This window comes from Mycteria americana, chromosome 22 (genome assembly GCF_035582795.1).
Source record: "Mycteria americana isolate JAX WOST 10 ecotype Jacksonville Zoo and Gardens chromosome 22, USCA_MyAme_1.0, whole genome shotgun sequence".
In the NCBI taxonomy this organism is placed as follows: domain Eukaryota; kingdom Metazoa; phylum Chordata; class Aves; order Ciconiiformes; family Ciconiidae; genus Mycteria; species Mycteria americana.
The window spans coordinates 814,981-842,974 of NC_134386.1; the positions used below are offsets into that span (position 1 = coordinate 814,981).

General features: G+C 48.3%; 2 protein-coding genes and 1 long non-coding RNA gene across 6 annotated transcripts; 2 read left to right on the top strand and 1 right to left on the bottom strand.

Annotated features, from left to right (window-relative positions):
• Positions 1–594: 594 nt before the first annotated feature.
• Positions 595–3,266, bottom strand: NKIRAS2 (NFKB inhibitor interacting Ras like 2). Of its 3 annotated transcripts, XM_075523236.1 has the most exons (4): positions 3,138–3,266; positions 2,733–2,859; positions 2,222–2,463; positions 595–1,818 (listed from the first exon to the last, which is right to left on the bottom strand). In XM_075523236.1, the coding sequence occupies exons 2-4, from the start codon at positions 2,824–2,826 to the stop codon at positions 1,579–1,581; spliced, it is 576 nt and encodes a 191-aa protein (XP_075379351.1). In that variant the 5' UTR covers positions 2,827–2,859; positions 3,138–3,266; the 3' UTR covers positions 595–1,578. The 3 variants fall into 3 exon arrangements, with proteins under 3 accessions (XP_075379351.1, XP_075379352.1, XP_075379353.1); XM_075523237.1 differs by lacking the exon at positions 3,138–3,266 and having other exon boundaries at positions 2,733–2,909; XM_075523238.1 differs by lacking the exon at positions 3,138–3,266 and having other exon boundaries at positions 2,222–2,516; positions 2,733–2,866.
• Positions 3,264–27,964, top strand: DNAJC7 (DnaJ heat shock protein family (Hsp40) member C7). Of its 2 annotated transcripts, XM_075523232.1 has the most exons (15): positions 3,264–3,593; positions 4,372–4,449; positions 13,687–13,775; positions 14,728–14,852; positions 14,947–15,060; positions 15,640–15,714; positions 17,255–17,373; positions 17,732–17,885; positions 18,596–18,760; positions 19,794–19,885; positions 21,078–21,151; positions 21,731–21,877; positions 22,110–22,262; positions 22,804–22,866; positions 23,744–27,964. In XM_075523232.1, the coding sequence occupies exons 1-15, from the start codon at positions 3,511–3,513 to the stop codon at positions 23,779–23,781; spliced, it is 1,569 nt and encodes a 522-aa protein (XP_075379347.1). In that variant the 5' UTR covers positions 3,264–3,510; the 3' UTR covers positions 23,782–27,964. The 2 variants fall into 2 exon arrangements, with proteins under 2 accessions (XP_075379347.1, XP_075379348.1); XM_075523233.1 differs by lacking the exon at positions 4,372–4,449 and having other exon boundaries at positions 3,437–3,593.
• LOC142419870 (uncharacterized) lies at positions 4,456–6,543 on the top strand. Its single transcript, XR_012778648.1, has 2 exons — positions 4,456–4,935; positions 5,075–6,543. It is a non-coding gene; the product is annotated as an uncharacterized LOC142419870 (long non-coding RNA).
• Positions 27,965–27,994: the final 30 nt, after the last annotated feature.

A 27,994-nucleotide genomic window follows, 5' to 3' on the forward strand; every position in this document is an offset into this window, starting at 1 on the left:
GTCCCGTCCTGCAGCGTGCCCACCAGCCTCAGGAGCGTGGGGGGCCGGGAACAGCCGGCCGCGGCCGTGCTCCAGCCTGCAGGAGCTGCTCGGCACCGTGGGTCGTTCCCCTGCGTTTTGTTCTAAAAAGCCTGTGCTGGAGCCGGCAGTGGCTGCTCCTGTCACCCCTCCACCAGTGGAGTCCTAATACACTCCTACACTTGGCACTTTAACCCCTTGAAAGCCATTCCTTCTAATAACAATAATACTGCAACGAGCTGCGCAAGAACACGCTCCCTCTATCGCACCGCGCCTCCAGACCCCCTCCCTGCTCCTGTGCTATCCAAAGCATTTGCTGCCTTTGACTTAGCATATGCTGTACTAGGTAGTAGGGCATAGTCCATAGCGCTCAATAACATGTGCCCCTCTGTAAATAACCTTGGAGTGATGTGAACAGTTTGATTCAAAAAAAAAAAAAAACCAAAAAAAACCACCCCCACAAAAATGGAATAAACAGACTCTAGGGACTTGGCCAGTACCCCTCCTGTAATGTTCATTGTATATTTTTTGATGTACTATAACTGTTGGGGAAAAAAAAAAAAAAAAAGGAAAATATTTTGATAATCGAATCTCATCGCTTTATTGTGTTACTCAGTAAATAAAAGGAACAAGTATAAACAAGCCAGGGCTTTCTCGTCATTTTTTTTCCTAGATCCAGACTAGCTGAAGGGAACACATGTTGCTGGGCAGGACCGGGACACCTTTCCCTTGTCTTGTGGTGGTTCTGAGAGGAGAGTCAGCACCGTGACAGATGGGCAGCGAGAGCTGCCACAGCCCTGAGCATCAGGGTGTGCAGGCTAAGCACAGTGCCAGCTTCTCCAAGGTCATGACTGAGTTCTGCACTCAGGAAGAGGAGGGCTGCGGTGTGGTGGAGGTGGGCACCCTGCCCTCAGTAACAGCATCTTGCCCTGCTTTGCACTACGCGTTTACCGGGGCAGGAAGACCGAGTTATTTCTGCACGTAAAGGAGCAGCGAGCACTGCCAGGTAAGGGGCAATCTGCCGGGGAACACTGCAGCACCGCAGAGCCAGCTGGGGTAGGACAAGGGAGAGCTGCTCTGGCAGCGGCTGGGCTGGAGGCAGGGCCAGCAAACGGGCTCTTCTCACATGGTATCAGTCAATATAAAACGGAGCAGCTCGAGAGAGGGAATGGTTTCCTCTGTGCCCAGCCGTGGAGCTGATCCCCACCTGCTGGCCAGCCCCGAGCTGTGCCTTCCCTCTAGCAGCCTACGGCCCTCGGGTCTGCCAGCCTGCGCCCCGACAGCAGAGGGGCGTCACTCGGTGAACCCCGGCTTTCCTGTAGCACCCCCAACATCTGCAGGGGCTGGGCAGTGAAAAGAGCGGTCCCTGCCCCAGTGCAGGGAGGCGGCTCACCTCTCTCGTCCTCAAAGACCATCCCCAGCCCTGGGATGCCGGTTCCTCGTGCCACCGTGCTTCCCGCAGGCTCCACGACACCAAACAGGCTCAGCAGGAGGTATGTGCAAGGGAAGCAGGGAGGTGAGGGAGAGGAGGTGGCAATGGAAGGGAAGGGAAAACAAGATTCAGCCATCCATGGATCCGCTGCCCTTGTTCTTGCGACTCAGGGGAAAAGCAGACTTGCTTTGCGGCTGCGTCATCTTACTGGCCAGGTAGATGAACGGCTCGATCAGCGTATGCCGGTCAGCCACGGACACCTCCCACAGCTTCACCTTCTCGCCCTTGGCCCAGTGCTGGGCTGCATCATGGTCCACCCGGCGCTGCTCCTGCAGGTCACACTTGTTGCCCAAAACCACAATGGTGACCTGTTCAAAAAAGGGCAAGAAGAATCCCTGAAGGTACCAAATGCGGAGCTGAACGATGCTGCCTGGCTCTGCCTTGAAGGCCCCCGGTGCCAGGCCCAGTCCTGTAGCTCATTCTGTGCTAAGGCTTTTTAAAACACCACATTTCCCAGCACTCCTTCTGGCAGCTTCCCCTCCTGTTCGGGCCTGTGTGTGTCAAAGCAGCCCCAAAGTGGAAGGGCCTGTTGAGCACTTGCGCGCTCAGAAAGCATCCCAGGACGGTGGCCAGTTACAGCTGAGACTCTTATGGAACAGGAACCCCTGTCAGTGTCTTGCGACAAGCTAGAGGAAAGGAGAGTCTCTGGGCGAGAATTTGAACAAGGGGAGCAGATCCCACTCAGCAGCCCCTTTCCCCTGGGGTACTCACTTCTTTCTTGTCTTTGGACTTGTCAATCTCCTTCTTGAGGAGCTCCACCCGCTTGAAAGACTCCTTGCTGTCAGTGCTATAGACCAGCACGTAGCCGTCCGTGCAGGAGAAGCAGTGCTTGGGAAGCTCCAGGCCGTCCCGCAGGCCCCGCGTGTCGTAGAAGCGCACCTGCTCGCGCACGCCCCGGTCTGTCTCGATGGAGCCCACGTAAATGTCCTCCTGGGTCTCGATCATCTCGGAGCCTGTCAGAGAGGCGGGCAGGGGAGACACGGGGACCCCGGCCGGGGAGCTGGCCCTGGCACAGCCCAGAGAACCGTCCCGCCGGGTGGCCCGGGGCAGGGCAGCGAGTCTTTCCTCCACCCCTACCGCCGGCACGTTTAGGGGGTCTCCGGGTGCAGCCTTGCCCAAGGGGGCCAGGCCCGGCCCGCCGGCGGCACGGGGCTGTCTGGCAGCCAGCGGAGCAGGCCGGCCGGCCCCTGCCAGGCTCCCGCCCCGTCCCCCGCGGACTCACCGACCACATGGTTCCCGTACAGGAGCTGCTCCAGGATCGAGGTTTTCCCGACGGAGGCCTGGCCGCACACGACCACCTTGCAGCTCTTCCCCATGCCGCCTCACCGAGGGCCGCTGCGGGAATGCGCCTGCGGAATAGGGCCGTCAGGGGAGGGCTGCGGGCCGGGGGGCCGCCCGCGCTGCTGCTGCGTGCGCCCACGGCCCGGGCCGGGCGGGGTCGGGGCCGAGGGGACGCCGGAGGCCCAGCCCGCAGCCGCCGGCCCGCGGCCGGGGGACGCGGCCGGGGGACGCGGCCGTGCCCGCAGCCGGCCCAGGCCTCAGAGGCGAAGCGGCCCGGAGGGCGGCCTGGAGGCCCGTCCGGGGCAGCCGGCGGGGGCACCGGGCACCGGACCCGACGCGGCCTCACCTGCGCGGCGGCGGCGGCAGGGGCGCGGCGAGCCCACAGCGCCCTCTGCGGGCGGGCGGACCGGGGCCTGCCGGGATCCCCGGGCCGCGGTGACGGCGGGCGAGGGTCGGGTCGGGTCGGGTCGGGTCGGGTCCGGTCCGGTCCAGTCCAGTCCAGTCCAGTCCAGTCGGTTCCGGTGCCCCCACCGGCTGCCCGGGCCCGGGCCCGTCCCCGGCCTCCCCATGGCGGGCGGACCCCTGGGCAGCCCCGCCCCGGCCGAGCGCCGCTCTCGCCGGCCCGCGCGCCGCCGTCGTTGTCAGCGGAAGCCCCGCCCCTTCCGGCGCCGCGCCCGCCCCCGCCCCGCCGCCCGTCCCCAGCCCGGCCCGGCGGTAAGATGGCGGCGGCGGCCGAGTGCGATGTGATCATGGCGGCGCCCGAGGGACCCGGCGAGCCCGAGAGCGAGGAGGAGACGCGGAGGTAGAGCGGCTGCCGCGGGCCGGCCTCGCCCCGCCGGGCGGGGGAGGAGGCGGCCGGTGTCCCTCCCGGCGGGCGGGGCCGGGCCGGGCTCCCTGGGCCGGGGCCCGGCGGGCGGGTCAGGCTGGGGGAGCCGGGGGCGGCCCCGGGCTGCGGGGAGCGGGAGGGGGCCGGGGACGGGCCCGGGGCCGGGGCGGCAGGTGCCGGGGCCTCGGCGCGGGGGAGCCGCGGGTGCTTGGCCGGCCCTTCCCGCGCGGGTCAGCGGCGGGGGCCGGCGGGCGGGCGGGCAGGGCCCCTCCGGCCTCCGCCGCGGGGCCGGCGCGGTGCCCGGCGGGCTGCGGGAGCTCTGCGGGGGCAGCGCCAACGGGCAGCGGGGCTCGGGTGCGCGCCGGGGTGCCGCAGGTCCCGGCCTGAGGGGCGCCGGGCAGGGCAGGGTGCGCTGCGGGGGGCTTGGGCAGGGCCCTGCCCGGGGCGGGCAAAGGCCTTCCTCCCGGCCGAGCCTCGTCCCGCAGGGAAGCGCTGGCTGCTCCCACCCGGGGCTCCGCAGCGAGGGCCCGCAGTCCCGCCCGGGGCTGTGACATGCCTCATGCGGCGCAGGGCTGTGCTTGCTGCCGGGTGACGCTTTATTTTGGGATGTCTTGGCTGCATGTCCCGTGTGAGATCCCATGGCCTGCGTGTATACCAGGATTAGAAGATCTGCTCTGTAGCGGAGTCAGGCTGTCTTCAGTCCACTAGAGTATGAGTGTCCTAGAAATAGAAATAACATCCTTTCTGTCTCGAGGCCACGCTGGCTGGTTTCTGAAGAGAGCTTTCTCCCATCGCTGAGGATGAGGAGGAAAGGATTAAACTGGTGTAGAAGGCAAGCTTCAAGCTCCTAGCTTTGACTTTGCTTCCTCATCGTACCCGGTTCCCTTCTCCCCGTTACTATTTGAAATCTACACGCAGCAATTTTTACTCTGTCCTGCCTTGCTGTGGATAATGGGAAAAATGTCAGTTGCGGGCGTACATTTGGGCAGAGTCCTGCTCCAAAAATGTTATCGTAATTAAAGAGCTTCTTCAAATTTCAGTAACTAGTTTATTTCTGAAGTGGTCTGGTGCACCTTGCCCAGGGGAGCAGACGGTGCTGTCTAAGGCTGGGGGTGGTGGGAATCCCAACCTTTCTTGCACATTTTCTTCTCAAGAGCAAGCGAGCTGGTTCCCAGCAGCAGCTGAGCGTTGCAGTCTCTGCAGGCAGTGAGATGGGAAGGTCCGATGTCTAGGAAACTCCGCTGGTTCTGCAGCATCTAGCGCTGGCAGTTGGTTATCTCCTGGGGAACTGGGGAGGAGAGAACTATTTCTGTAGAAAGTGAGGCAATTGCTCTAGAAGATTATTCAGTGGATGGAATTAAAAGGAGGAAACAAACCTGAAAGTGGCCTCTGAGGAATAGTATTTTCAAAATAATATTGATGGCCTGAGGTGTTTTGTGCTGCTTGTTTACTGTCAGAAATTGAAGGCTTGAGGAGCCGCGCTGGGAAGGAGCTGGCTTCCTGGTGATGTCATTCTAAGGAGTTAAATTAGATGTTGCTGAAGAGGCACCTGGATGTTGTGCATAGAATACTGACAAATTGCATGGCCTGTAAAGTTGGGAAAGCCCTGTTTATGGGTAAGTCATTCCTTCCCCCGGGCTAATTAAATGTGGTGTTTGAAATGTTAAAAATATCCAAATGGAAAAACTGCGCTGAAGGCACAGTCATCTTCTGAGCGTGACCTCTAACGTTACCCTGCCTTCCTCCTTCCCAAGTTTCATTGCAGAAGTGATGGGCGCAGGAAACCAGTCACGAATAGGATGATCTTCTTGGGAAAGGCCGAGCAGGTGCAGAAATAGAAGAATTTGTGGGCAGTGTTTGGTCCTCGCCCTGCTCTGAGGGGAAGGCTCAGCTGTGAAGAACAGAGGCAGTCTCATGCGTCTGGGTTTTTCTTGGTGTCATAAGGCCAGTGCTGTAGTTCACAGTTGTTACCGTGAAGTGCTTTTGTAGGTGATTTTACAATGTTTCCTTTTTTGTTCTTTTTGGGATATTACTTTTTTATCTTGCTGAAAGCGAAGTGTGTGGGTAGGAGATGATTATTCTACTTCTAGTTATTCTTTTTGGTTGCTCAGAAAGTGCAGGCCTTACACACTCATGCCTTTCTGCCAGCTGGGGCAGATTTTCTCGGGGTCCTGTGCATTAACCTCGTCTCTACTTTGGCCCTTCTTGGCTTCCATAAATTGCTTAACTTGTGTGGCTCGGTGGATCTCATGTGAATTAGGGCAATAGTCACTGTATTAGGGAGCGTAGTTGGAGGCTTAATTAGGTGTCTAATGTTTGTAAAACATCTTGAACTGTGTAAGGGCTATGCAGGCATGCCACGTTAATGGGCATGCACAGACATACGCTTGAATCTTATTTAATACAGCCTTTATGATGTTTCTGTGGTAGCTTCTATAAAAAAACAGCAAAAATAAGTTAAAACCTTTTCTGAATCAGCTAAGTCAGCATCAAGTGTTTCCATGTTCTGTACTTCGGTTAGGAATTACAATATGACAAGATACAGATGCTTTGCTTAAGGACTCACCTTTGCCTAAATGCGTGATTCTGTTCTCTGTGGCTTAATGAAAATTAGGAAATTAGCAAAAGTGGAGATCTGTATTTCAGAATGATTGTAACGAATGCACTGAAACAGCTGAAAACATGCCAAATGGCTTGCTCACAGGTTGTTTAAGGCACTGGAATAGTGTGGTCACAGGATAATTATTGCCTGCTACTGCGTAAATTGTGGGGGTCCTTATGGGAAAGGGTTCATGTAAGTGCATTAATTTTATCTGCTGGGTAGTGGTGCTGTTAGTGCCAGCTCCTCTGCTGGGGAGCAGCCGATGAGCAGGGGTTGAGTTGTGGTGCAGTCAGAGACTGGTCCACCCCAAAAAAGTAACTTTTTTTTAAAATTAATTTTAAAGGTTTCTAAGCCATAGGAACAGTTTTTTCCCTGGGCCCAGCTGGTCTGTGAGCTTGGGGTCACTGGAGTTTTGCCAAGGAGAATTTCCTTGTCATCCTCCTGGCAGCTCTAGATTCTGTCTCATGTGCGTGCTTAAGGCTGGATCTTTCTCCTCATTCTTCAGCACCGGAGGATGCGGCAGCCTCTTAAAAAGAAGTATCTCAAATCATTCGGAAAATATCATTATGAAATGATCTGCACAGACTGTTGCTTTTACAGTGCTTTTGCTGCAGACTTCAGATGTGTTGATGCCTCAGTAGGAAATCACAGTTAACCTTGGTAAAGCAATGAACGTGAAATTTGCCACACAAAGTAAATTGTGCAGAAGTCAAGAAGGTTTCAGACCTTGCCTGACTTGGGGTCGCTAATTAGTTCGACAGATGTTGCCTGGAGGTTGTCAGGTGTTGGTGAGTAGCAAGAATCTTTCCACTGCTATTTTGCATTAAATGAGTTGCATCTTGGTCAGGCTCCTTGTGAATAAATGTTGTTACTTGACTGCTTTCACAGGGAGTGCTGGCAGGAGTTGGGGGTTGAGTCGGCTGTAGGGCACCGTTGGTGGGTAAGCTTTGTTAGGGGATAGCCTGAAGAAGGTTCCCCTATTCCTGTTTTGTTTGCAAATGGGCACTTGAGTCTCCCAGGCTGTAAATGCAGCCTGTTTTACTAATATATAAGTACTTTATGATCTTACGATAATACAAGGAGCAGCAGAAGCTGCTCACGTAGTCGTTTGCTCTCCCGTACACTTGCAGAGTATTTGAATACTCTGAATTAGGTAGTCTCTTTATACAGGATGAAAAGATGGTCAGTACCTACAATTCCAGCCTTTTTCTTGAACACAAGATATGCTTTTCTAGGGTGAATCATGTTGTAGATGCAGTTGTTTTACCATGTAATTCTTACAGCTGGCTGGCTTCCTTCATTTAGGCCTCTGTGGAAAAAAGCAGTTTCTAGCTGGTTCTGGACCCTTCCATGGGTTCTCATGACAGCTATGACGTGACCCTGCCAGAAATGATCGCGCCGTTACTGTGAATTGGGTTAACACTGAGCTCTGCGAGTGAGGTGCGTTACATAACCGCAATTGAAGTTCGGGGCTCGTCTGGCTGTTTTCACTTACAGCTGCAGGGAGAGGTTTGGTTCATTTCTTTGATTTCTTGTGGCCTGTTTTGGTTCTTGCGGCTTTTGGTCTTCCATGTTTGAGTTTGTCCTCGGGTATTGGGAATGTTCTGGGGTGTGTGTCGAGGATAGCGTGGGGCTTTTATGCACCTTCTGCATGAAATGTCAGTCATGTTGCTGTTGTCCGCTCTTGTGAGAGACTTGTGGCAGACCTTTGCTTTTATGTTTCAGTTGCAGAGTCTTCAGCCTATCCATGCAGATACTCGCGTGTACAGACTCAGTATTTCCCTGGTTTGGGGCATGCTGTGAGTAAATGTCATTTTTGTTTCTATAGTGCAGCTAGTAGTAACCCCACTCCTTGTTCAGTGGGGGGTGCTGATGTGCAGAGAAGCGTGTTGCGTGTGTACTGTTCTGCTCTGTGGTCAGCTCGGTCTCTGCTGCAGTAGGGTCAGCGTGATGCTGCCTCGCTGCGGAGGGTGATCACAGTATATGTGATATATGATTTTCTGTTGTTTTCTGCACCAGAGACAGAAAACACAAACACTACTGATGGGAGACGAGAGAGAGAGAGATTCCCTTCGCTCTAAATCCTCACTCAGTGTATAACCTAACCTGGAGGAAGGGTCTCTCAAGTATACAGGGAGGTATGCCCTGTATGTCTCTGGGGCCCATGTAGTGTTTGGCTTCTCTTCTGAGTTCTGAAAGAAGGGAGGGCAGAGTATAGTATGTCCAGTGGCAAATATGACAGCTAATTTTAAGCTCTAGACATCTGCCTGCTGTAAACCGTATTGAGATCACCAAACTTATTTTACCCAAGCAGCTGAGTAACATCTGACAGCTGAGAATCTGGACTAGATTTCAACGAAAAAAAATGCTGGATAAAGGCACCGTATCCTATTAAAGAAAAAGTCTCTGCAAGAATTGCTTAGTAAAGGCAGGTGTGTTCGTTTTGTCAGAGCATCCCAAAAGAGATTGCTTGGCCAGGACAGGAGTTGGGAGCCTTCTTTTAATCCTAGATTTTTTTTTTTATCACTGTTTCGTAATGGAGGCAGGAAATGAAGTAGGAGTGAGGGTCGAGAGAGCAAGTCTGCCACCTGCTTAAATGCTGAATTTCTGTAGCTGGGTAGTATTGCTTTGAGTGCACGGACCTGTGTGCACAGGGTCTGTGCCAGCACCCCGAGATCTAGGAGGTGCCATTTGTACAGATCCCAGAAGTTTTCGAAGACTGAGAAAACTAGGTGTGTCGCAAGGTAGGTCTGCAGATGTCTCGTTAGGAGCTGGAGTAGGAGGGGTGGAAACCAGGATCGGTGCTCGAGCGGGGGCAGCGTGTGGAAGCTCTGAGGAGGAGGCAGAAGTTGTTAGGCAAACGTGGGATTGTGTTACTGGTGCGCAGGATGGCCGCTTCTCATAGCTCTTCTGTTCTGGGAACGAGCAGGGGCTGAGCTTTCAGCAGGGCACGGGGAATAGTGGGAGCCTTGTGATGGTTCCTTCTCCCACCAGGCAGGCAGCGAGTGCCGCGTGCTGCGTCCTCTGAGCCTCTGGGTGTGCGAGGGGAGCATCAGAACAGGCGGCTGCTGCTTGTCTTGGGGGCAGGTCCTCTAGGGTGACAGGGGCCGGAGCACTTGAAGAATTAGGGGTCCTGACAAATGTTATAAAAGAGAAAAAAAATTTACTAGCTCGCAGGGAGAGAGTTACTCGAAACAGTCCCCTCCTTGTGAGCCCGTGGTGCACGCACGCAATGAAAGACAAGCTTCTTCCTGAGGTCCTTGGTGCGACTCTTCCCTGTCTTCTGCGTCCAGCGTGGAGAGGCCTTGAGAAGACACTAGCCTCCCCTCACAAAGCAATCCATTCAGCCTGGATCGTATTTTTAGCAAAGCACGATTCTTCTTCAGTTTCAAAAGTAGCAAGTGGGGAATGCAGCCTACATCAGTGCGAGATGCAGAATGATCTCATTCAGGCTGCAGCATCTGTTTGGATTGAAACAATTACCAGTGATATCAGGAGATCTGCATTTTTTCTTGTTATAGGCAGAGACCGTGGTAAACAAGAACTGTTTTCTCTGTGTGCTTTCTATGTCAGTGGAGCACAACTGGGGAGAGATGCTTCTGTTCTGCGTCTAGGATCTCAGACCACAAGCTTTGCATTTCCAGCGACTGTCTTTGCCTTTGTACTTTGGAGGCAAATGGCTTTTTCTTTCACAATCTCTTTTAATTGTTAAGCTTTAAGCCATGTGAGTAATAGAAATAGCTGCGTACTTCCTTTCTGCTAGTGTTATCTGAGGTGCTGTGATTTGTTGAGATATCAATCGTGTTAAAGTAAATGCTCAAAAGGAAAATAGACGAATAAAAGAGAGTAGAAAACACTAATGCTTGTGTTCGTGTGTTTTCTCTAGCATCTCAGAATACCGGTGCTTTGTGAAAGTTGGTTTTGCCATGTATCTCTTTTTTCTCCCATTTTCCCAGCTCTTCCCGGCAGTTTGTTGGCAGACAGGGTGTTCTGGCACCCAGCCCTCTAGCTGTATCTGTTGGGCAGTGCTTCCTCATAACGTGGCAGGTAAAATTGCTGAAAGACTTGTGAGTCAGGGGCTGGTATGCTAAGGGGGTTACAGCAGTGGCTGAGAGAGATGGGTTCTGCCATTAATACTGTTCACCCTTTTCTTTAGGCTATACAACAGAGAGCTGCTGAGAGAAGGTACTTTAATAGGATCTGTGATTTTTCTTTTCCATTGATTACCGAAACAAGAGAATAAAGTTTTGGTTAAACTACTTGCTGCCAAGGTTCCAGAACTGCAGAATTGCTGATTATTTTTTCCACCGTATTTTGAATGTTTGATCTGTAATATTCAAAAAAGGTGGTTGTGTTTGGACACATTTTTAATCATGCAAAGTATGAGTCCTGCCACTTGTGATACAGATCTATCCAACAGGCACATAATCGTTTCTAGATCTTGTGGCCTTAGGGAAGGAGGAGCACGGAGGGGTGCTGGACTGCTGTTCAGGGTCTGGCAGCGTGCTGGCTTCTGAGGAAGAGCAAGGCTGCGGAACAAGCACCTTCCTTGGGTGAGGCGGTGGGAAGGCTGGAGCGGAGGAGCTGTGGCAGTTTCTCATCTCAGGCAGGCGAGTTCATCATTTGCTGGAACAGGAGCGGGTGCAGCGGGGGTGAACTGAACCCGGGAGCCATGACGAGACCCTTCCGAGGCAGTGGGGTGCATGCACTAAACTGTTTCTGTGCCACCCTGTTACTTATTCATCTTATTTCAAATAAATACAGCGATGTGGTTGTGTGTTCTTTCCGCTGCTTGACTTCAGCAGAGTTACAGCAGGGGTGCGCCTGGTCCGTTGCCGGAGCGTAGCTGATAGCAAAAGTTAAAAATGAAAGTGAAGAGCGCACGCTTCAGCTGTGGCCCGCGGGCCCTCGGCGTGGCAGCTCCCTGTGTCTATTGTTCTGCCAGCTGGCAAAACTGTGATGGTTCTGTGAAAACAACCCTTTGCATGAGGCGGTTGTGTGGGAATGGCCAATGGCAAGCCTGAATGAGGCTAAAAACATGTGAACTTGTTTCAACACAATTCCCTTTGTTCTTTCTCTAGTAGGCTTGCTGAACATTGCTCTCGTTCACCGGTGGGGTCCCTCCTCCTCGTTTCGGCTCCTGCGCTGCCTTTGCCGAGATGTGCCCTGGGAGTGCCGGGGGGCTCTGGCATCGCTCCCCCCTCGGCGAGGACGCTGCGGCTTGAGTCCAGTCTGTCCTGGGTTGGCAGCTTCGTAGTGAGGGCAGCTTTCAGTAGATAAATGCATTTCCCGCGTAAGGATCTGATCTCTAGGCACTTCCAAAATAAAAATGCTAAGTGGTGGTCGACTCTTACCAAATCTGCTCTGCACCCTCAGGTCTTGGATTTGGCAGCTTACTAAAATGCAGGTCTAGTCAGCAGTCTTCCCTTTGGTTTTTATTTTATATACTGAAGGAGGCTTCTTGCTATGGTACGTTCTAACAGTACGTCTTCGATAGTAAGAGCCCCTTTTCCACTCTTTGAATGTGTTGTAGCTACAGCCTTCAGTGAAGACAGTCAACTTCTATCCTGTTAGGTTTACTAAGAATGTGATTCATGAAAGACAAAAGTCTTTGCTTCCTCTGGGCAAAACCCAGTCCTGAAATGTGCCCAAAGCTGCATCTAATTTTTGAGAATTTTGTAAAAGTGTACAGAAATACAGAAGTGGATCACTTGCATTATACCTTCTGCGATAGATTAGCCTGGATTTTTAAAGGTAAAGATTATCTGTGTTTATAGTACCTGGTAGACTGAAGACTGGCTCTGACTCGGGCCTTTGACTGTTACAGTAGTGTTGCCAGATACAGAAATAAACCCCCTCAGCCCTGAGAGCAATCGAACAGCTTGTGCTTGCTCTGGAGTTGGATGGAGGTATTTGTACGTAAAAAGTCCTGTGACTCTTCACTCTCTATTCCTGTGTTCTCTGATTTGGCTTGGTTTTGTTTACCTTGGGTTTCCCTGTAAATAGCTTTCCTGCAGCAAGCGGTGCAAAGAGACACCTTCTTTTCTGAATCCTTCTTTCAAGAAAATGCCGAAGCCCAACGTTTCAGCACAGCTTGGAACTGACCCGTGTTTGAGCCTGCAAGCGCAACTCTGCTCTGGCGGACTGGGGGGTCACCCAGCTATTTTAGCTTCCTTGGCTTCTGCTTCATTGCTTCAGCAAAGGCTATGTTCAGATCAGTTGGTAGTCACCCAAGAGGAGTAAGATGACCCGTAATAATCGACTTCAACTGTACTGCTTGTGATACGGTCATTTCCCCTGCGCAGGTGATCCCCGCGGCTGGGCTGCTCTAGCAGAAGATTGCTAGTTGTTGAAGGAGAGAGTAGCTGGGGCTTGTAGAAATGCTGGCCGCGTCCCTGGTGGGACATGAAGGATGAGTCTGAGCTGGTCTTTGTTCTGATGGTTAGAATTTGTCTTTGTCTGAGGCCAGAGTTCTGGTTGTGCAAGTGCTTTGGAGAGTGGACAAACAGTGTCTGTCGCTCTGGCTACAGCAGTGAAGTCCCAAAAGCACAATGCAAGTCTTGACTGCTGTATCTTAGAGTGGGGTGATGCTTCCTTTGAGTTGGCCTCATAGTTTTTACATGTTAAACAGTCTAGGAGAGAAAGCAAGTGAATTAAATCACTGAATTTAATTCAGGGAAGCTGAATTAAACTTCAGCACCATGGTACAAGTTCCCTCTTGGACTGCTTATCTAAAATGGTGAAGGTAAACTGGAGAAGAGAGAGGAGGGTTTAATTTCCTTCAGGGGAAACTTTGCTTTCAAGAGTTTAAGGGATGCTGCTTTAAACCATATGTTGTGTGTTTTTAAATGTCCTAAACTGTCTCTGCAAATGCTTGCTCTTGAGCGTGAGCACTATTTCTGGACCTGTTGCCAAGGCAGTGCCAAGCTTCTACTTGAGGCTTGCACCCTTATTTCTCCTCGATTTAGCTGTCTTTTGAATGTAGAAATTGTTCGTGGCCCTGTTTCTTAAGTAGGTGGGACTAGTTCTGAAAGATAGACCGCGCTCTGTTTCTTGACTTCAGTGACCGCTGAGGTTATGCGGCACCTCACAGGAGTAGGCTGCCCTGATTAACCACGTACAACTGAGTTTTGCTGGGCTCTAGAAGCCAGTGCATCTGAGACTGAAGGGAGGTGCTCAAAGGTGGCTTTAGTCTGCTGTTGCATTCCTGTAATATTTGGCTAGGTAATACCCCTGAGTATCCCTGTTGATGGCCCTAGTAAAGTGACGAAGAGCCAGCAGGACGTGAGGTGTGCTATTTTCTCGTGGACAATGTATACAGAGGAAATTTCACAGCAACCAGCTATGAGCATTTTGGAGCCCTGAAGAGTTATACAGAGATTGCTTGGGGATCAAATGCTCAGTCATGGTCAGAATCTGTTCTGATGCTCAATTCCTCTTAAAATGTGGTGTTTTGCTTCCTTTCAGAGAAGCAGAATCATTCAAGGAACAAGGAAACGCATACTATGCCAAGAAAGATTACAATGAAGCATACAACTATTACACGAAAGCCATAGGTGAGAACAGTTGATGATAATATTTGCTGAATACCATGTCTAAAAATCAAAGGTGGTTACTGATTTAAAATGCACCAGCAGGGTTTCTAATAGCACACGCTGGATGAAAACTTTTTGCCTGCTTTCATTACCTTGCAAAATTTCACCACAGAATCACAGAATCACAGAATCATATAGGTTGGAAAAGACCTTTAAGATCATCGAGTCCAACCATAAACCTAACACTGCCAAAAACCATCACTACACCATGTCTCTAAGTACCTCATCCAAACGTCCTTTAAATACCTCCAGGGATGGCGACTCAACCACTTCCCTGGGCAGTCTGTTCCAATGCTTGATAACCCTCTCGGTGAAGAAAAATTTCCTAATATCCAGTCTAAACCTCCCCTGGCGCAACTTGAGGCCATTTCCTCTTGTCCTATCACTTGTTACCTGGGAGAAGAGACCGACCCCCACCTCTCTACAACCTCCTTTCAGGTAGTTGTAGAGAGCGATGAGGTCTCCCCTCAGCCTCCTTTTCTCCAGGCTAAACAGTCCCAGCTCCCTCAGCCGCTCCTCATAAGACTCATAAGACCAGATTGATAACGCAAGTCAGTGCCAATGTGGGTGATTGCAGCAGTTCTTTGTTTCTCTTCCAGCCAAGGTACTCTTAACATGAAACCAGTCCAGCTTTCCCTCTAATGCAGGGTCAGCAGCACTGCCAGACTGAACACCACAAACTTCTTTTCTAGATGAGTTAATTCCTGTGTATGGTGGGGGGAGCAATAGTTTTATGACTTGCTATCAAAACAGCTGCTTGACCACCATGCGTCATCTTAAGCCACTCAGGTGACGTGTTATAAATTGGGAAGGAATGTGATTTTTGAATCCAACCACGGCTTTTTAATACGTTCTACAAGTTGTGTAACTGCTTGCATTACACTAACAGTGAGCGGTCTTACATCTTCTCCAGATACCTGTCCTAATAACGCCAGTTATTATGGTAACAGAGCTGCCACACTCATGATGCTGGGGAGGTTCCGAGAAGCACTGGGAGATGCTCAGCAGTCTGTCAGACTGGATGATAGCTTTGTAAGGGTACGTGGAAAACGTCACACTTCTTATTCATGTCTCAGTACCCTTGTCTCCACCGATCGCAGCTCTTGCAACTCCCTTTTAACTGTCTTCTCAGGGCCATCTACGGGAAGGGAAGTGCCATCTTTCCCTAGGGAATGCCATGGCTGCCAGCCGCTGCTTTCAACGAGTGTTAGAACTGGATCATAAGAATACCCAGGCGCAGCAAGAGGTAAGAGGTTCTTAAAATTTAAATATTCCCAGTAGATGGGGCTGTCGAAAGGAACAGATTGAACGGGTAAGCCTTTCACTTCGAATTTGCAAGGTGGAATCGCAGTCATTGTTAGTAATGACTGTTTGCACGCTGTGAGGTAATGGGAAGAAATGAGATACTGTCAAAGGCTCTATATCTGGTTTTCAGTAAACCGCCAGGTTAGTTACTTTTGTGTGTGATTGTCTCTTCTTAGCAGCAAAGCGTGGAGGCTAAGCTGGTCTTTCACCCAGCAATCCAGAGGAGAAAAGGTGGATGGTGGTAAGGGAGCACGGAAACGGGTGATGGAGCATGTGGAAGGCTGCTGCCACTTCTGTGTCTCATTCACAGGGGTACATTTTCCTGAGCTACCAGTTAGGTCACTTGATTTCAAACTGATTTTAACACTGGCAAAAGTATTCATGTAATCTGCATTATTGTTCCACGGTCTGCAATAGTTTTTGCTCAGACATTTTAGGGATTGGCTGCTTAAATGCTGCTTGATGGGGTTTCAGAGCAGTGACTGTCCTGCAACGCTTGCTGTGTTCTCCTGTCTTTCAGCTGAAGAACGCCACTACTGTGCTTGAGTATGAAAAAATAGCTGAAGTGGATTTTGAGAAACGGGATTTCAGGAAGGTAAGATTAACATGACTGTTTCCTGTAGCATTATGAACGGACGTATTTGACGTAGCCAGTTCAGCCAGATGCATGTCTAATTTCCCTGCCTAACGTTAGCTGGGTCCTAACGGGAGGTGCTGTACAACATACTTGTGCTGCTGAAGCAGGGTTGTCTTGTGAACTGTAATAGTTGTGGAAATGACAGAGCTCATGCTCTCTTAGCACTGAACGAATGAAAAGTGAAGAGGGTGACTGGCTCAGGCTGAATATCCTCTATTACTGTTTGCTTTGCAGGGTGAGTGGAACCATGAATGAGCTGTTTGATACAGATTTTGTCAGCAGCAGCATTCGATCACGCTTTGCTCCTAAAATGCATATCCAGGATTCTTCTTTCTCAACTCTTTAATTAAAAAAAAAAAAAAGCAGTCTGTCTGCCAGTATTATAGTGAGGGTCATTGAAGGAGGAATGCAGATCTGCGTGGGGCATTCTCCGTTACTGTTTCCAAATCTTTCTTCCCAAGGGCTGTAACAGGATGCAGCTGGTACTGACCTGATATAACAAGAAATGACAGCATGAAATCTGAAAGGCACCAAACACTTCTCATGCAACTGTTTCTGTTCAGTGGATGCATGTAAGGCCCAAGTTTGGCCCAGAAAGGAGATTGTCCACACTCTTAGGCTAAGCTCAAGATTTTGGAAGGGTAAATCCTGGCTTTGTATCACCTGGTTATGAGGAGCAAATGGGATGTATGGTCAATCTGGATTTCGTGTGTAGGAATTGCCCTGCCTGTATTGCATGTTCTGGGCTTTTGCATCTGTCCCGTCACTTCTCCTGTCTCACTTCACTGGGGAGGCTTGCATGAAATGTGATCTTTGTTTCTGGAGAGCTGCTCTGGCTTCTTCCTCACCCAGAAGCCATTGGCTTCTCAGTCTGGAGCACAGTGCTTCCCACAGCGGGCAATCGTGATGTCACGGCCGGGGAAGCAGATGAACCTTGGTGGAACAATGACCCTGTTCTCATGCAGATGTCCCCACCAGAGAGGCAGAGATGGAAAGGACCTATTAGATCACCCTGCCCATTGCAGTCAGACCAGTGTAAGATCAGTCCCTGCACTGTACTTTTTTGTGTTTTGTCCAGTCCAAACTGTCTCAATCTATTGAATTTCTGTCCTTCCCACATGTCTTTATAATGCAGGCAACAGGGACAGAATTGTCATCCTTGGCTTTTTTTTTAGGGCCTACAATTTCAGAAGAGTTAAAGGGATGGACCTTCTACAGGTGTCCCTTGAATCTTCTGTGTAGTGCTGTGTCATAGTAACATAGCAGGTGCCACAGACTTTTGTACACAAAGCCCTTTACAAGGCAAAACAAAAAACCTGCACGTGAGGAAAATTTTCTAATGAAATATGTCTCCAGCAGCAGAGGAAATGGGTGTCTGCACGCTTATCTTCCTGTTCAAAGACAAATATGAAATCTCAAGTGTGGTCATGGTGCAGCCTTTCAAACAAGCCTTCAAACTTGTTTGTTTTTCTCACATTTGTGTTTTTTCTCACACCAGGTTGTATTTTGCATGGATCGTGCTTTGGAGTTTGCTCCTGCTTGTCACCGATTCAAAATCCTCAAGGCTGAATGTTTAGCATTATTGGGTCGCTACCCAGAAGCACAGTCTGTAGCAAGGTGAGTGTCTTAAGGTCTAGAGTTTGAGTAACAGCTGATGGTGCGTCCTGGCTGCTGCTTGCTTTCCACAGCCCGAAATGAATGAGGGAATATAAAAAAAGAAATAGTCCTTAATGCAAACTGTGATGAGGAAGAGTGCATTAATTTATCCCCTTTAAAGTTAAACTTACCGGGAAACTGTATTTAGCCTCAGTTAATAACCAGCAGTCTTGCTTGAGCAAGTTCCCATAACTTTTGCACATCTGTACCATGGACTTGATAAAATAACTAAGTATCTGAGTGGAGGAAGAGTGCTTTTGGAGACCAGAAGGAAATGGGAATACGGAAACACTTCATTTTTTTAATATGTCTATTACAGTGACATCTTGCGAATGGACTCAACAAATGCAGACGCTCTCTATGTCCGTGGTCTCTGCCTTTATTATGAGGACTGTATTGAGAAGGCAGTGCAATTCTTTGTCCAAGCACTCAGAATGGCTCCTGATCACGAGAAAGCATGTCTTGCCTGCCGTGTAAGTTGTGAATACTGGGGATGGGACTGCAAAATTACCAGGACTGGGTTTTTTCCAGTAGCAAGTAGCGTGTCCAGCCCTTCCCAAAGACAACCACGTGCTGCTCTAGGTAAAACTGTGAGTTGCTAGAAGCTCCTTCTCAGAAGACTGTGATACTTTGAAGACTGCATCCCTTTCATTCTTTCTTCCTTGGTCAGATACAGGAGCAATAAAACTAGGTCTATCAGTTGTAAAAGAACTTCTGATTTTCCGATTCAGTATTAGTGCCTACAGGTTGACGCATTTAAACACAGTTCTTTTCATGTTGCTCCTTCCCTCATTTCTACTCTGTTGTAGTTCTTTGACTGACTTTTAAAATCTGTTTACTTGTATAAGCTCTCAAAAAGTGAGGTCCCATTCCTATTGTTTTTTAAATCCATAAATTTACTTCACTGTCATGTTCTTATCTTAAACATTAGGCAACCTGTGCTCCTGTGGAGAATGCCTGGAACTGGCACTGGCTGTTCCTTAGCACTTCTCTGGGGGGAAAGGCAAAATGCTTACAGCTCGTTTCAGCTGCTGTAGCAAGGCTGTGACTTTTGTATCCTGTAATGGTGTCTGAAACCAAATTACAACAGTTCTGTTTGAGGACCCTCACCCAGCAAAATAAGGGGCTTGGTACCGCTGAACCACTTGCCTAATGTCCTTATCCAGGGTATATTTTCTTTCAGAATGCCAAAGCACTTAAAGCAAAGAAAGAAGATGGGAATAAAGCATTCAAAGAAGGAAACTACAAACTAGCATATGAACTATACACAGAGGCACTAGGAATAGATCCAAATAACATAAAAACAAATGCCAAACTCTACTGCAACCGAGGGACAGTTAATTCAAAGGTAAGAAATGGTCACCTGGCAGGTAGCCTGTCATCATATTCCTCGCCATGTGGTTTATAAATTGTGAATCAGTTATTCTGGAAAGCATAGGCTTCTCTGGCTGCTGGGGCAGCTGGTGCTGTAGGCAATGTTTAGGTTTTTGTACTTGTACAGTGACTGGGTCTGTTCCAAACAGCCAACGAAGTTGACTCCTGAAGAAACAAAACTCAAATACTTGGGCTGCACAGAGTGGGAGGGAGAGGAGGAACGTAGTTTAGCCTTATCTTAATCAGCATAAAGGCATCCTTATTTGTTTCCTTTCCAGTAATGAGGAGAGATCTCTTCTTTTCTTATTCTTCTTGTAGATCATCTGTCTTGCTTTGTTTTTTGATCTTAAAAAAATATGACCTAATTTAAAAACAGTGGACAGTTTTTCCAGGTTTGCTGTTGCATTTTAGTCATGCGCTATCCAGAGAAACAGTCAGTCATGTGATAGTGCTTCCAGTTTCCGCCCGGCATTTCCTCTAGGCATGTTTCCTCCTCAGCTGTCTCTGTGGTGATGCCGGTTCTACCACTGTTGAGGCTTTTCAACACCCCCACTTGGTCAAGAGACAGAGGCTGGTCTCCAAACCTGGGAAATGGGATGAGCTGGAGGCAGCAGTAATGGGTATTTTACATGGCTGCTTGTGTCTGAAAACAAACAATACCTTTTAAAAAAAAAAAAGTATGTTAAATATTTTTAAGTTTATTTTCCTGTCTGGGAATTAGATTGGACACAGAATAACTTGGTTTTCAGATCATTCTCAGGAAGACCCTTGTTTCCAAGTACATTTCTTGGAGAAGCACCATGTAGTTCTACCATTTCACTAGTCAAGCTTCTAATTTTTCCCTAGGGAACAAAAGCTCTGTGTTTTTGGGGGATTGGAAACAATTTCCTGGACGCAGACACACAAAACAGTGAGACTTTCCAAGATTCTTTACACCTTTCAGTTGCCTAAAATCATAATGCTACTTAGCAGATTGGGATTCACTTAACTTCTGTCTGACATTGTAGCTTAGGAAACTTGAAGAAGCAATAGATGACTGCACGAATGCAGTAAAACTGGATGACACGTATATCAAAGCGTACTTGAGGAGAGCACAATGGTAAGTAGACCTTTATAATGGACATGCTGGGCAGGTTCGTGGGTAGGAACCTCCTCCCTCCAGCACTGAGTGAGAGGAATAACAAATCTGAAGCTGAACTGAATAAAAGATTCTGTCTTAAGGGGCCCTGAATTTGTTCCTCCTCATTATGCTGATGAGGAGACAGGGGAAGCTCTATGTAGTCTGTCCTGTCTGCATGGATCTGGGACTGCCTATCGATTGTTGTATTTAGGCAGGATTTGTTCTAAAGCTTGATTTAATGTTTATAGACTAACGTAAGATGTTCTGTCCCAGAGAGCCTCTCTCCTAAGCTTTTTCAGAAGGGCTGCTGCGGGTAAGAGATCTTATTCTGGCAGAGCTGTTCACGCTTCCAACAAACTAGAATTTGAAATGGGATGCCCTGCTTCCCGTAAAGGAGAAATCAGCTGAGACTGTACATACCTCAGCCACAGATAATGCCGCAGTGTAGCGCAGTGAGGCTGAGCGAGTTGTACAAAGGATGTTCGAGTGCGTATGTCTCCTCTGTAACTTAGCACCAACCGGTGAAGTAGTCAAAGCTCTGTTCTGACTACAGGCTTATTTGCTACGTTCCTCAATGCTGATTATTCCCTGGTTTGTGGCAAAACTGCCTGGCTTATAGATGAACCAAAACCATTATTGCAGCCTTCCTGTTGTGCATTCATTTTAATTTACAACCTTCAGCGTTCCTCTCAAGCTCCATCTTACTAATTGCTAAATTACAGTAAGTAGCTAATATGCGAGTAAGGCTGAAATGCCAGTAGACGGGCACACGTCCCTCTGAGGTGCCAAGGTTGTCACTTCTAACCAGCCTTGCTAGTGTACAACTCTGCACCAGCTTCCTTGAAATCTTGCTGGCTGGTATTAGTTCCTGCGGCTGGATAAAGTAATTATCAGACTGTCAAAGTAGAACTTGTGCTGCCAAATGAGATTGCAGTCTCCACTTGGAGCCCAAAGTATGGGTTCCTGTGCCAGGATTTCCCACAAATAGCAGGTGGCTGGGCTTCCAGTCAGTCTAGCAGTGACCCTCTGTGGGTTCCTCTAACGACCGCTCTTTCTGCGGCCCAGCGCACGTGTTTCCCTTCATTCATATCCATCTAGAAAGCTTGTACCTGAACCCCCTTTTGATAATTCCTGTGAAGTACACCTTGGCCACCGGTGTTTCTTTCCACAGTTACATGGACACAGAACAATACGAAGATGCTGTAAGAGACTATGAAAAGGTTTATCAGACAGAAAAAACGAAAGGTGAGCATATTGGCATTCTTTTTGTGGGCATAAGTTTCCCTTAACTGGCAATTTTTTTGTTGTTGCTTTTGTTTGCCTTTTTCCCCCACAGTATGCTCTCATTTGCAACCTTTTACCCCAGCAGGACAATACAGGAAAAGTCCTCGGAAGCACTCTGAAATGCCTGTCTCAGAATCTAGTTTCTCTCCCAGCATTGAATGCTGAGAAGAGAATTTAGCTTGCAGCTGAAGCAATGCACTAGACTCAGAATATCTGGTTACGGTTCTTGTTCTTAACTGTCATCTTGCTTTTTTAGTAGCCTGAAATGAAATGGGCAGAGTAACCTTAGGCCTTGCGGTTCAGTGTCTAACAAATACTAGCTTAATAGCACTGAGTCTTTTGCCTGCATTTGGAAACAGCCTTAAGTGGACAGTGAGCTTGAATTAGCTACCTGACTGTAAATCCAAGTGCTTGGTTACTTGTGGCACTTGAGATGACCTGGGTTGAAGGATTCAACATGTTGATCTTCAGCCTCTTTTAAGGCAGGAGGCTGTGCCTGATGCTAAAGCCGCTTTCCTTTGGCATTGCACTTCTTTCTAGAACACAAGCAACTTCTAAAGAACGCACAAGTGGAACTGAAAAAGAGCAAACGGAAAGACTACTATAAAATCCTTGGGGTTGACAAAAATGCCTCTGAAGATGAGATCAAGAAGGCTTACAGGAAAAGAGCACTAATGCATCATCCAGGTACCCACAAACAGTCTGTTACTAGAGCATGTACTGTTGCTTTGATCCCCGTGCTCCGTGCATGTGCCTGGCGCAGCCATCGCTCAGAGGCAGGAGTAAACATGAGAGGGGGAATTTCTGGACAAAGAGCAGTTCTGACCCCACAAATCTAAATCTGTGGCAGTAGCTGGGAACGTGTAGCATTTTCCATTTACACTAAAAACTTCTTGCCTGCTTGTTTTTGTATCCCTAGACCGACACAGTGGGGCAAGCGCAGAAGTACAGAAGGAAGAGGAGAAGAAATTTAAGGAGGTTGGTGAAGCCTTTACCATCCTGTCAGATCCCAAGAAGAAGGCCCGCTATGACAGCGGGCAGGATCTAGAAGAGGATGGATTGAACGTGGGAGGTAAGTGTTCCTTACGATACTCTGTCATGGCAGCCTTTAAAAAGATTAGACCATTTAGAGTCTGCCTTCTCCTCTAAAGCAAACCTCCCATTTGCAGTAATCCTATGAATTGAGTTGGTTTGGTCTCTGAAAGCATTTGAATGGCAGATCTGCACTGAACGTTTCAAGTTGTGAACAGTCTAGGTTATATGGTGGATGTTATCCTTGATTGATTTGGTAGGTAGTAGCTGCCATTAGGCAGAAGTCTTTCACAGGAAGTGTAAAATCAAGTAATAGAAAGATTGTGGGTCCCTAAATGCTGCTTATCTAAAACTCTTAGGTTGCCCATGTGACTGAAATTGTCTCTCTGACAACTGTTGCTTCTGCGTCTGGCCCTGTACTCTGCTGCTGTGTAGCAGTGCTCAAGCAAAGCAAGCTCTTTATAGCTTTGTGTCCATTCGTAAAATGCTTTATGGGCCCTCAGTTAAGTGACAGTTTCTAAACTGTGAAAACTGTAACGGCTGTTTCAGTTCAGCTCACAACTTCCTTTTCTTCCCTGTAGACTTTGATGCAAATAATATCTTCAAGGCCTTCTTTGGTGGGCCAGGCGGCTTCAGTTTTGAAGGTAGGTGGAAGTGTTCTCCTGTCAGCTTTGGAAATGTAAGTATGCGAATGACTTGACAGGACAGCCGAGTTTCCCAGAGTGGATGTGCTGTTCGAGGAGAGTATTTGACTTTTCCAAAGAAAAGTAGCTAAGCTCTTGGAAAGCTCTGTCTGCACAGCATCCCAGCTGATGGCTGGTTCTGGTTCTTTTGTGTTCAAAAGCAACAAAACCCAGGGGTTCCCTTCCCAAGAAGCGTGTGTAGGCTTTGCCATCTGAGTGGTGCTTTGCTGCTTAGAAATAGTTGACCGTAACTTGGATACAGCTGCCGGTGCTAAAGCAACAGAAGGCGATTCTTGGTCAGAAGTCCTGTGCGTATGCATCACGCAGCTCTCCTCTGGTTCCATAACACTGAATCCTCCTGAGGGCCTCTGCCTGCAAACATTTTGAGGTGACTGGAGGCGATGAAGCAGCTGTGACTCAGTGCCCCTTCAGACCTCGCGTGTGCTCAGGCTTTCTTCACGCACCTTGGAGGAGGATGGCTTTGTACAGCACTGAGCGAGCTCTCAGCACTTAGCTAGTGCCGATAAACCCCTTAGGGAAGCGTGTGTTCCTTAAGGTCTCTTGTTAAGTGAATTTTGAGAAGTCTTGCACGCTTCGTGTGCTGTTTACCTTCCTCCTTGTAAATCTGCCTCCTTTACCCATGTTATCGGTAGTCCACTCTCTTAGTTGTTGGAAATTAGCTGCTGGAAATGCAAAGCAAAGATCTCCTCTCTCCTACCTGTTCAAATGGTTTTGTTTGACTTAAGTACGGGCTCGGCACCAAGCTACTGCAGGATAGTAGTCAGCCGTATAGTCTTTGAATTTTGAAAGTGCTAATAGCTTTCATTTTCTTTTTCAGCTTCTGGGCCTGGAAATTTCTTTTTCCAGTTTGGCTAAAAACAAAACAAAACAAAAACCACACATACCTGATCTGCTTATTTTAACCTTGAATACGGACATACTTAGACTCCTTCCTTCATCATGTCTCGTTGTACTTAGAGCAGTTTCATTTTTCTCGGTTGGAGACCTCTGTTTTGTGTGCTTTTGTGTGTGAAGAGGAAACCAGCTCGGGGAGGGGAAGGCTTGTGAATTTTGTTTTACTGTTAACTTTATTAAAAAAAAAAAAATAAAGCTTTGAATCTTTTGGTCCCTCCATGCTGGCCCGTACTTTCAGACTGTTCCTGCTCCTCAGCAGAGAGGATTTCCCTGAAGTCCTCCTGGAATCTCGACTTGTAAGAGGGTGAAGTAATCGGTAATCCCTTGTTTTGTTTTGGTTGGTTCTGAACTGCAGTATGGCAGCATGTCTAGGGTTTGGAGTAACTTCTTAAGTCATCTTAATCTTCTGAAAATATTGCCAAGATTCAATCAAGTTTCATACAATTGTGTTTTACCTGCCAGCTGTCTTTTTTTTCTTTCTTTTTTTTTTTTTTTGCCATGGTTCTACCAGAATGGTACACTTGGGCATTAACTTAAATGATAACATGTAAGCTTGACAATTTTGTATCAGAGAAATGCTTCTTTGGATTTAAAAGAACAGCTTATGTGAGAATTCCCTGTGATGCAGCTAGAAATAAGGGCTTTGTGTTCCACTCCAAGAATTGTTCTGTTTAAGGGAATATTGAATTTGCTCTGGGCTGAATTTCTTCACCGTACTTTTTTAAATTAATCCACTTGAACATTTAATATTTGTGCTAAAACTTGATTTTGTTGAGCTTGATGTTTGATTTCGTGTTACTGATCCATAACGTGGATGAGCTCTTTCTAGCTCTGAAGAAATGCAAAGTAATATTCAGGTCGATAATTGAAAACGGTTACTGTGTGCGTGCAGCAGTGTGCTCTCCTAATGTTTACAGGAACTGTACAAATATGTTACGCTAGTCGAGTAGTTTTCATCTAGAAGTAATTTACTAGTCCAAAGAAGCAAGAAAATGCAAAGTCAAACTCTGAACTGACAGTCTGTCACTTGCTTCTCTTGCACAATGTCAGGACAAGTGCTGGAGGGACGAGCATAAAGCCTGGAGCTGCGTGCAGCCGCACCGTCTCGAGTTGGAAATGGATTTGGCTTGCTGGTACTGCCAGTTGATACAAATGCTGGTTTATTTTTCACCATAAATGTAGTGTTACAGCAAGATCTCAGCTGAGAGAGGACTCTGCTTCCAGAATTCTTCCCTTTTTTCTAGAGAGCGAAGAATCGTTTTGACTAGGTGCTTTGTTCAAGTTAAATACTGTCTGTAAAAGACTTCTGGCGCACAGCGCGTGGCGTTGTCTGACGGCTTCGGGCAGTCTTGCTCGGAAGTGGGGTTTGAGAGAAAGCGTGGTGGCACGCAGCAGCGCCGGCGGGAAGGGCAGAGTCGCGGCAGCGTTGCTGTATCCGGAGGGTTTTGGACTGACCTGCGGTAGTGTAGTGATGTTGGAGGGCTGAACGTTGCTTGGCTGAGAAAACGGGTGTTCATACAAATACATGCAAGACTCTTTCCTAGAGAAACCTGACACTAACTTTTATATAATACCTGATTTAATTTCTTACTGCAGGAACAAAAATTGCAATGAATTCATTGCACGAAATGATTACTTTGAATGCTAACATCTGTGTCTTCCTTCCTTTTGAGGGCTGTACTTGTCCTGTTCAGTGGGACAGAGTTGCTAGACTGCAATGCAAGTGTAACTTCATTTCCAACAGTTGCAATAGTGTCGTGGTGCTGCCGCCGCCGAGTCCTACAGTCCTGTGGTTGTGCTTTGTCAGAATTTTTGACAATCTGCTTTCATAGAGGGAAGATTTAAGGGCTTAAATTCTAGTACTGCAGAATAAAGGAAGTATTTTATAACTCACTCGGAAGTCAGCTTTTAAAATGAGCCAATGTTGAGTAATATTTCCAAAAATAGACTCTACAACATTTATTCTGACTTCCTTTGCACCAGTGTAATGTGATGGACTTGCCCGGATTGCACTGAAAGCAAAATAGGATCCTAGCATCTTTCAGACTCTGGAATGGTAAATACCTGGGGAGCTGAAATACTGGTCTATGCATATTGATACTTCTCCAGTTCTCATGGCACTTGTACGTCAGAGTTTACAGGACTTGTTTTAGCGTGGCATTCTGGATTCACCATGTCTTGTCCTGTGTGTATTGATATTACTGTACAGTTCGGACTTTTCTCAGTCTTTGATTTGTCAGTGGCTTTTGTTATTATTTCCCGTTCCCCCCAGTTAAGTACGACAGGCTTCCTTCTCTCCAGACTTGGAATGAGACCGTTCCTTGGACGACAGAAGTGAAATGGCTTTTCTTCTGAGAGAGAAAATGTATACAGCAGATATTTATAAAACTGTACATGAATGCATGATTTAATGTAGTTAAATATTAATATGGTGAGTGCCAAGACTTTTCTAAGGAGCGTTATTATGTGATTCAAAGTGAAGGCGAACACGCGTTCCCTTTCGCGCTGGGGTTGCAGCAGCGTTCAGTGGCTCTCCCGTTACCTCAGGACAGCAGCAGCAGTGCCCCGAGACAGAGGCGCGGAGGCATTGGAACCTCCAGCGTGTCCTGGCACGGCTTGGAGACGCGGGACTCTTGTTTCTTTCGGAAAAAATCTGCTTAGATGTGCATTGCTGGAAACGTTGCCTTTCACACTTGGTAGTTCCAGAACATTATGCATGGGTTGTGTTTTGCACAGAGCCGCAGGGAACCTTAGTGCCATTTTTCTAGCTGCTACCACTCCGCGGGCCTCCCTGGGTTCCTTCGGCTCCATAGGAGCTACCAGACGTAGGAATTTGCCACAGAGATAATGAGTAAGTATCTTAAGGTGGTATTATGCCTGGGCTTTTTCGAGAATGATAGAGAGCTAACGGAGGTGATAGGAGGCGGTTGCTGTAGGTGATACCTTGAAGCACAAGCGCAGTGGGACGTACGTGCATCGAGCCTTATTTAGAAGCGTGCTCTTCCCTTTGGCGTGACTGTAGGCCACCACGTGAACTTGGCAAGTGGAAGAAACCGATGGTAAAGCCCTTCCTTTTAACGAAAAGAGTTCTCTTCCTGGAAGTCAGTCTTTGTCATTATCGAAAGGTTTATTTTTTGGCATAACGGCAAAAGGAGCCTTAATACTTAACCCTGAAACGTACCTAAACGTGCCCCCAGGCCGTTCCATGCGCAGAATCCCCCGTGCCCAGATCTGTCTGGTGAACAGCCCGAAATACAGAGGCCGAGCAGCTTCGGCTGCGTGGTGTACGTTCGCCCCTCGGCCTGCCAGCTCCCACGCGGCGTTTCCGAAGGGGAACGGTTGGTGCTGGGAGAGCTCCTGCCGATGGGAAGTACCCAGAGAGAGCAGAGCTGACTTGGCCGAAAGCCGGAGCAGGCTGGCGCGTAAGGGAGGGATCTTTTAGCAGACGCGCTGGAAGTCGTCGCTATTGAACAGCTCGATAGCTGACGGAGTAGCTGTCGGCTTCCTCTGTGAAAGTTGTAAACTACAGGGAAAATTGCGTGCGTGTGGGGAGCGTGGCTCTCGGCAGAGCAAGCGCGAGGCGAGGCTCTGTTGTCGTGACTCTACAGTGTTTACAAGGAGAAGAGGAATTGTTTGACTATTACGCTTTCCCTCTGATGTTTTTTTTTTGCCTAATCATGATACTTGTGGTGTCTGAGCTGCTGTAGGGATAGTTTCAAATTAAAATGGAAGCAATTTCATGCTTTAAAAACGAAAACATGCATCAGTAATGTTAGTGTGTGGGAGATACTTGCATGTACAGTGCTCTGACCTCTAGACCCCAAAGCCTGGTGTGGTTTTTTTCTTGTGTGGATTTACTTTACAAATCTGATGCTGTGTCAGCCCCACCTTTTGGGGGGGGGTATTGAGAGTGCTTTCCAGATACACTGAACCTGGACTTGAAATCAGCTGTAAAGACCATTAAAATGCTTCTGGCTGCCCACTTTGACAGGCTCTTTGTTGTTTCTGCTACACATGCTACATAGGAAAGTACATGGTTTCGTTTGTGAACTTGGAAGTGTTGCTGTAAAGCTGGATCCTTAGTGCTAAAGGCTCCTGACTGTTTTGTAAATACATGAATGCCAATTGGGGGGAAAAAAGGAGAAAGGGAAAAAAAAAAATGTTTAGGGACAAC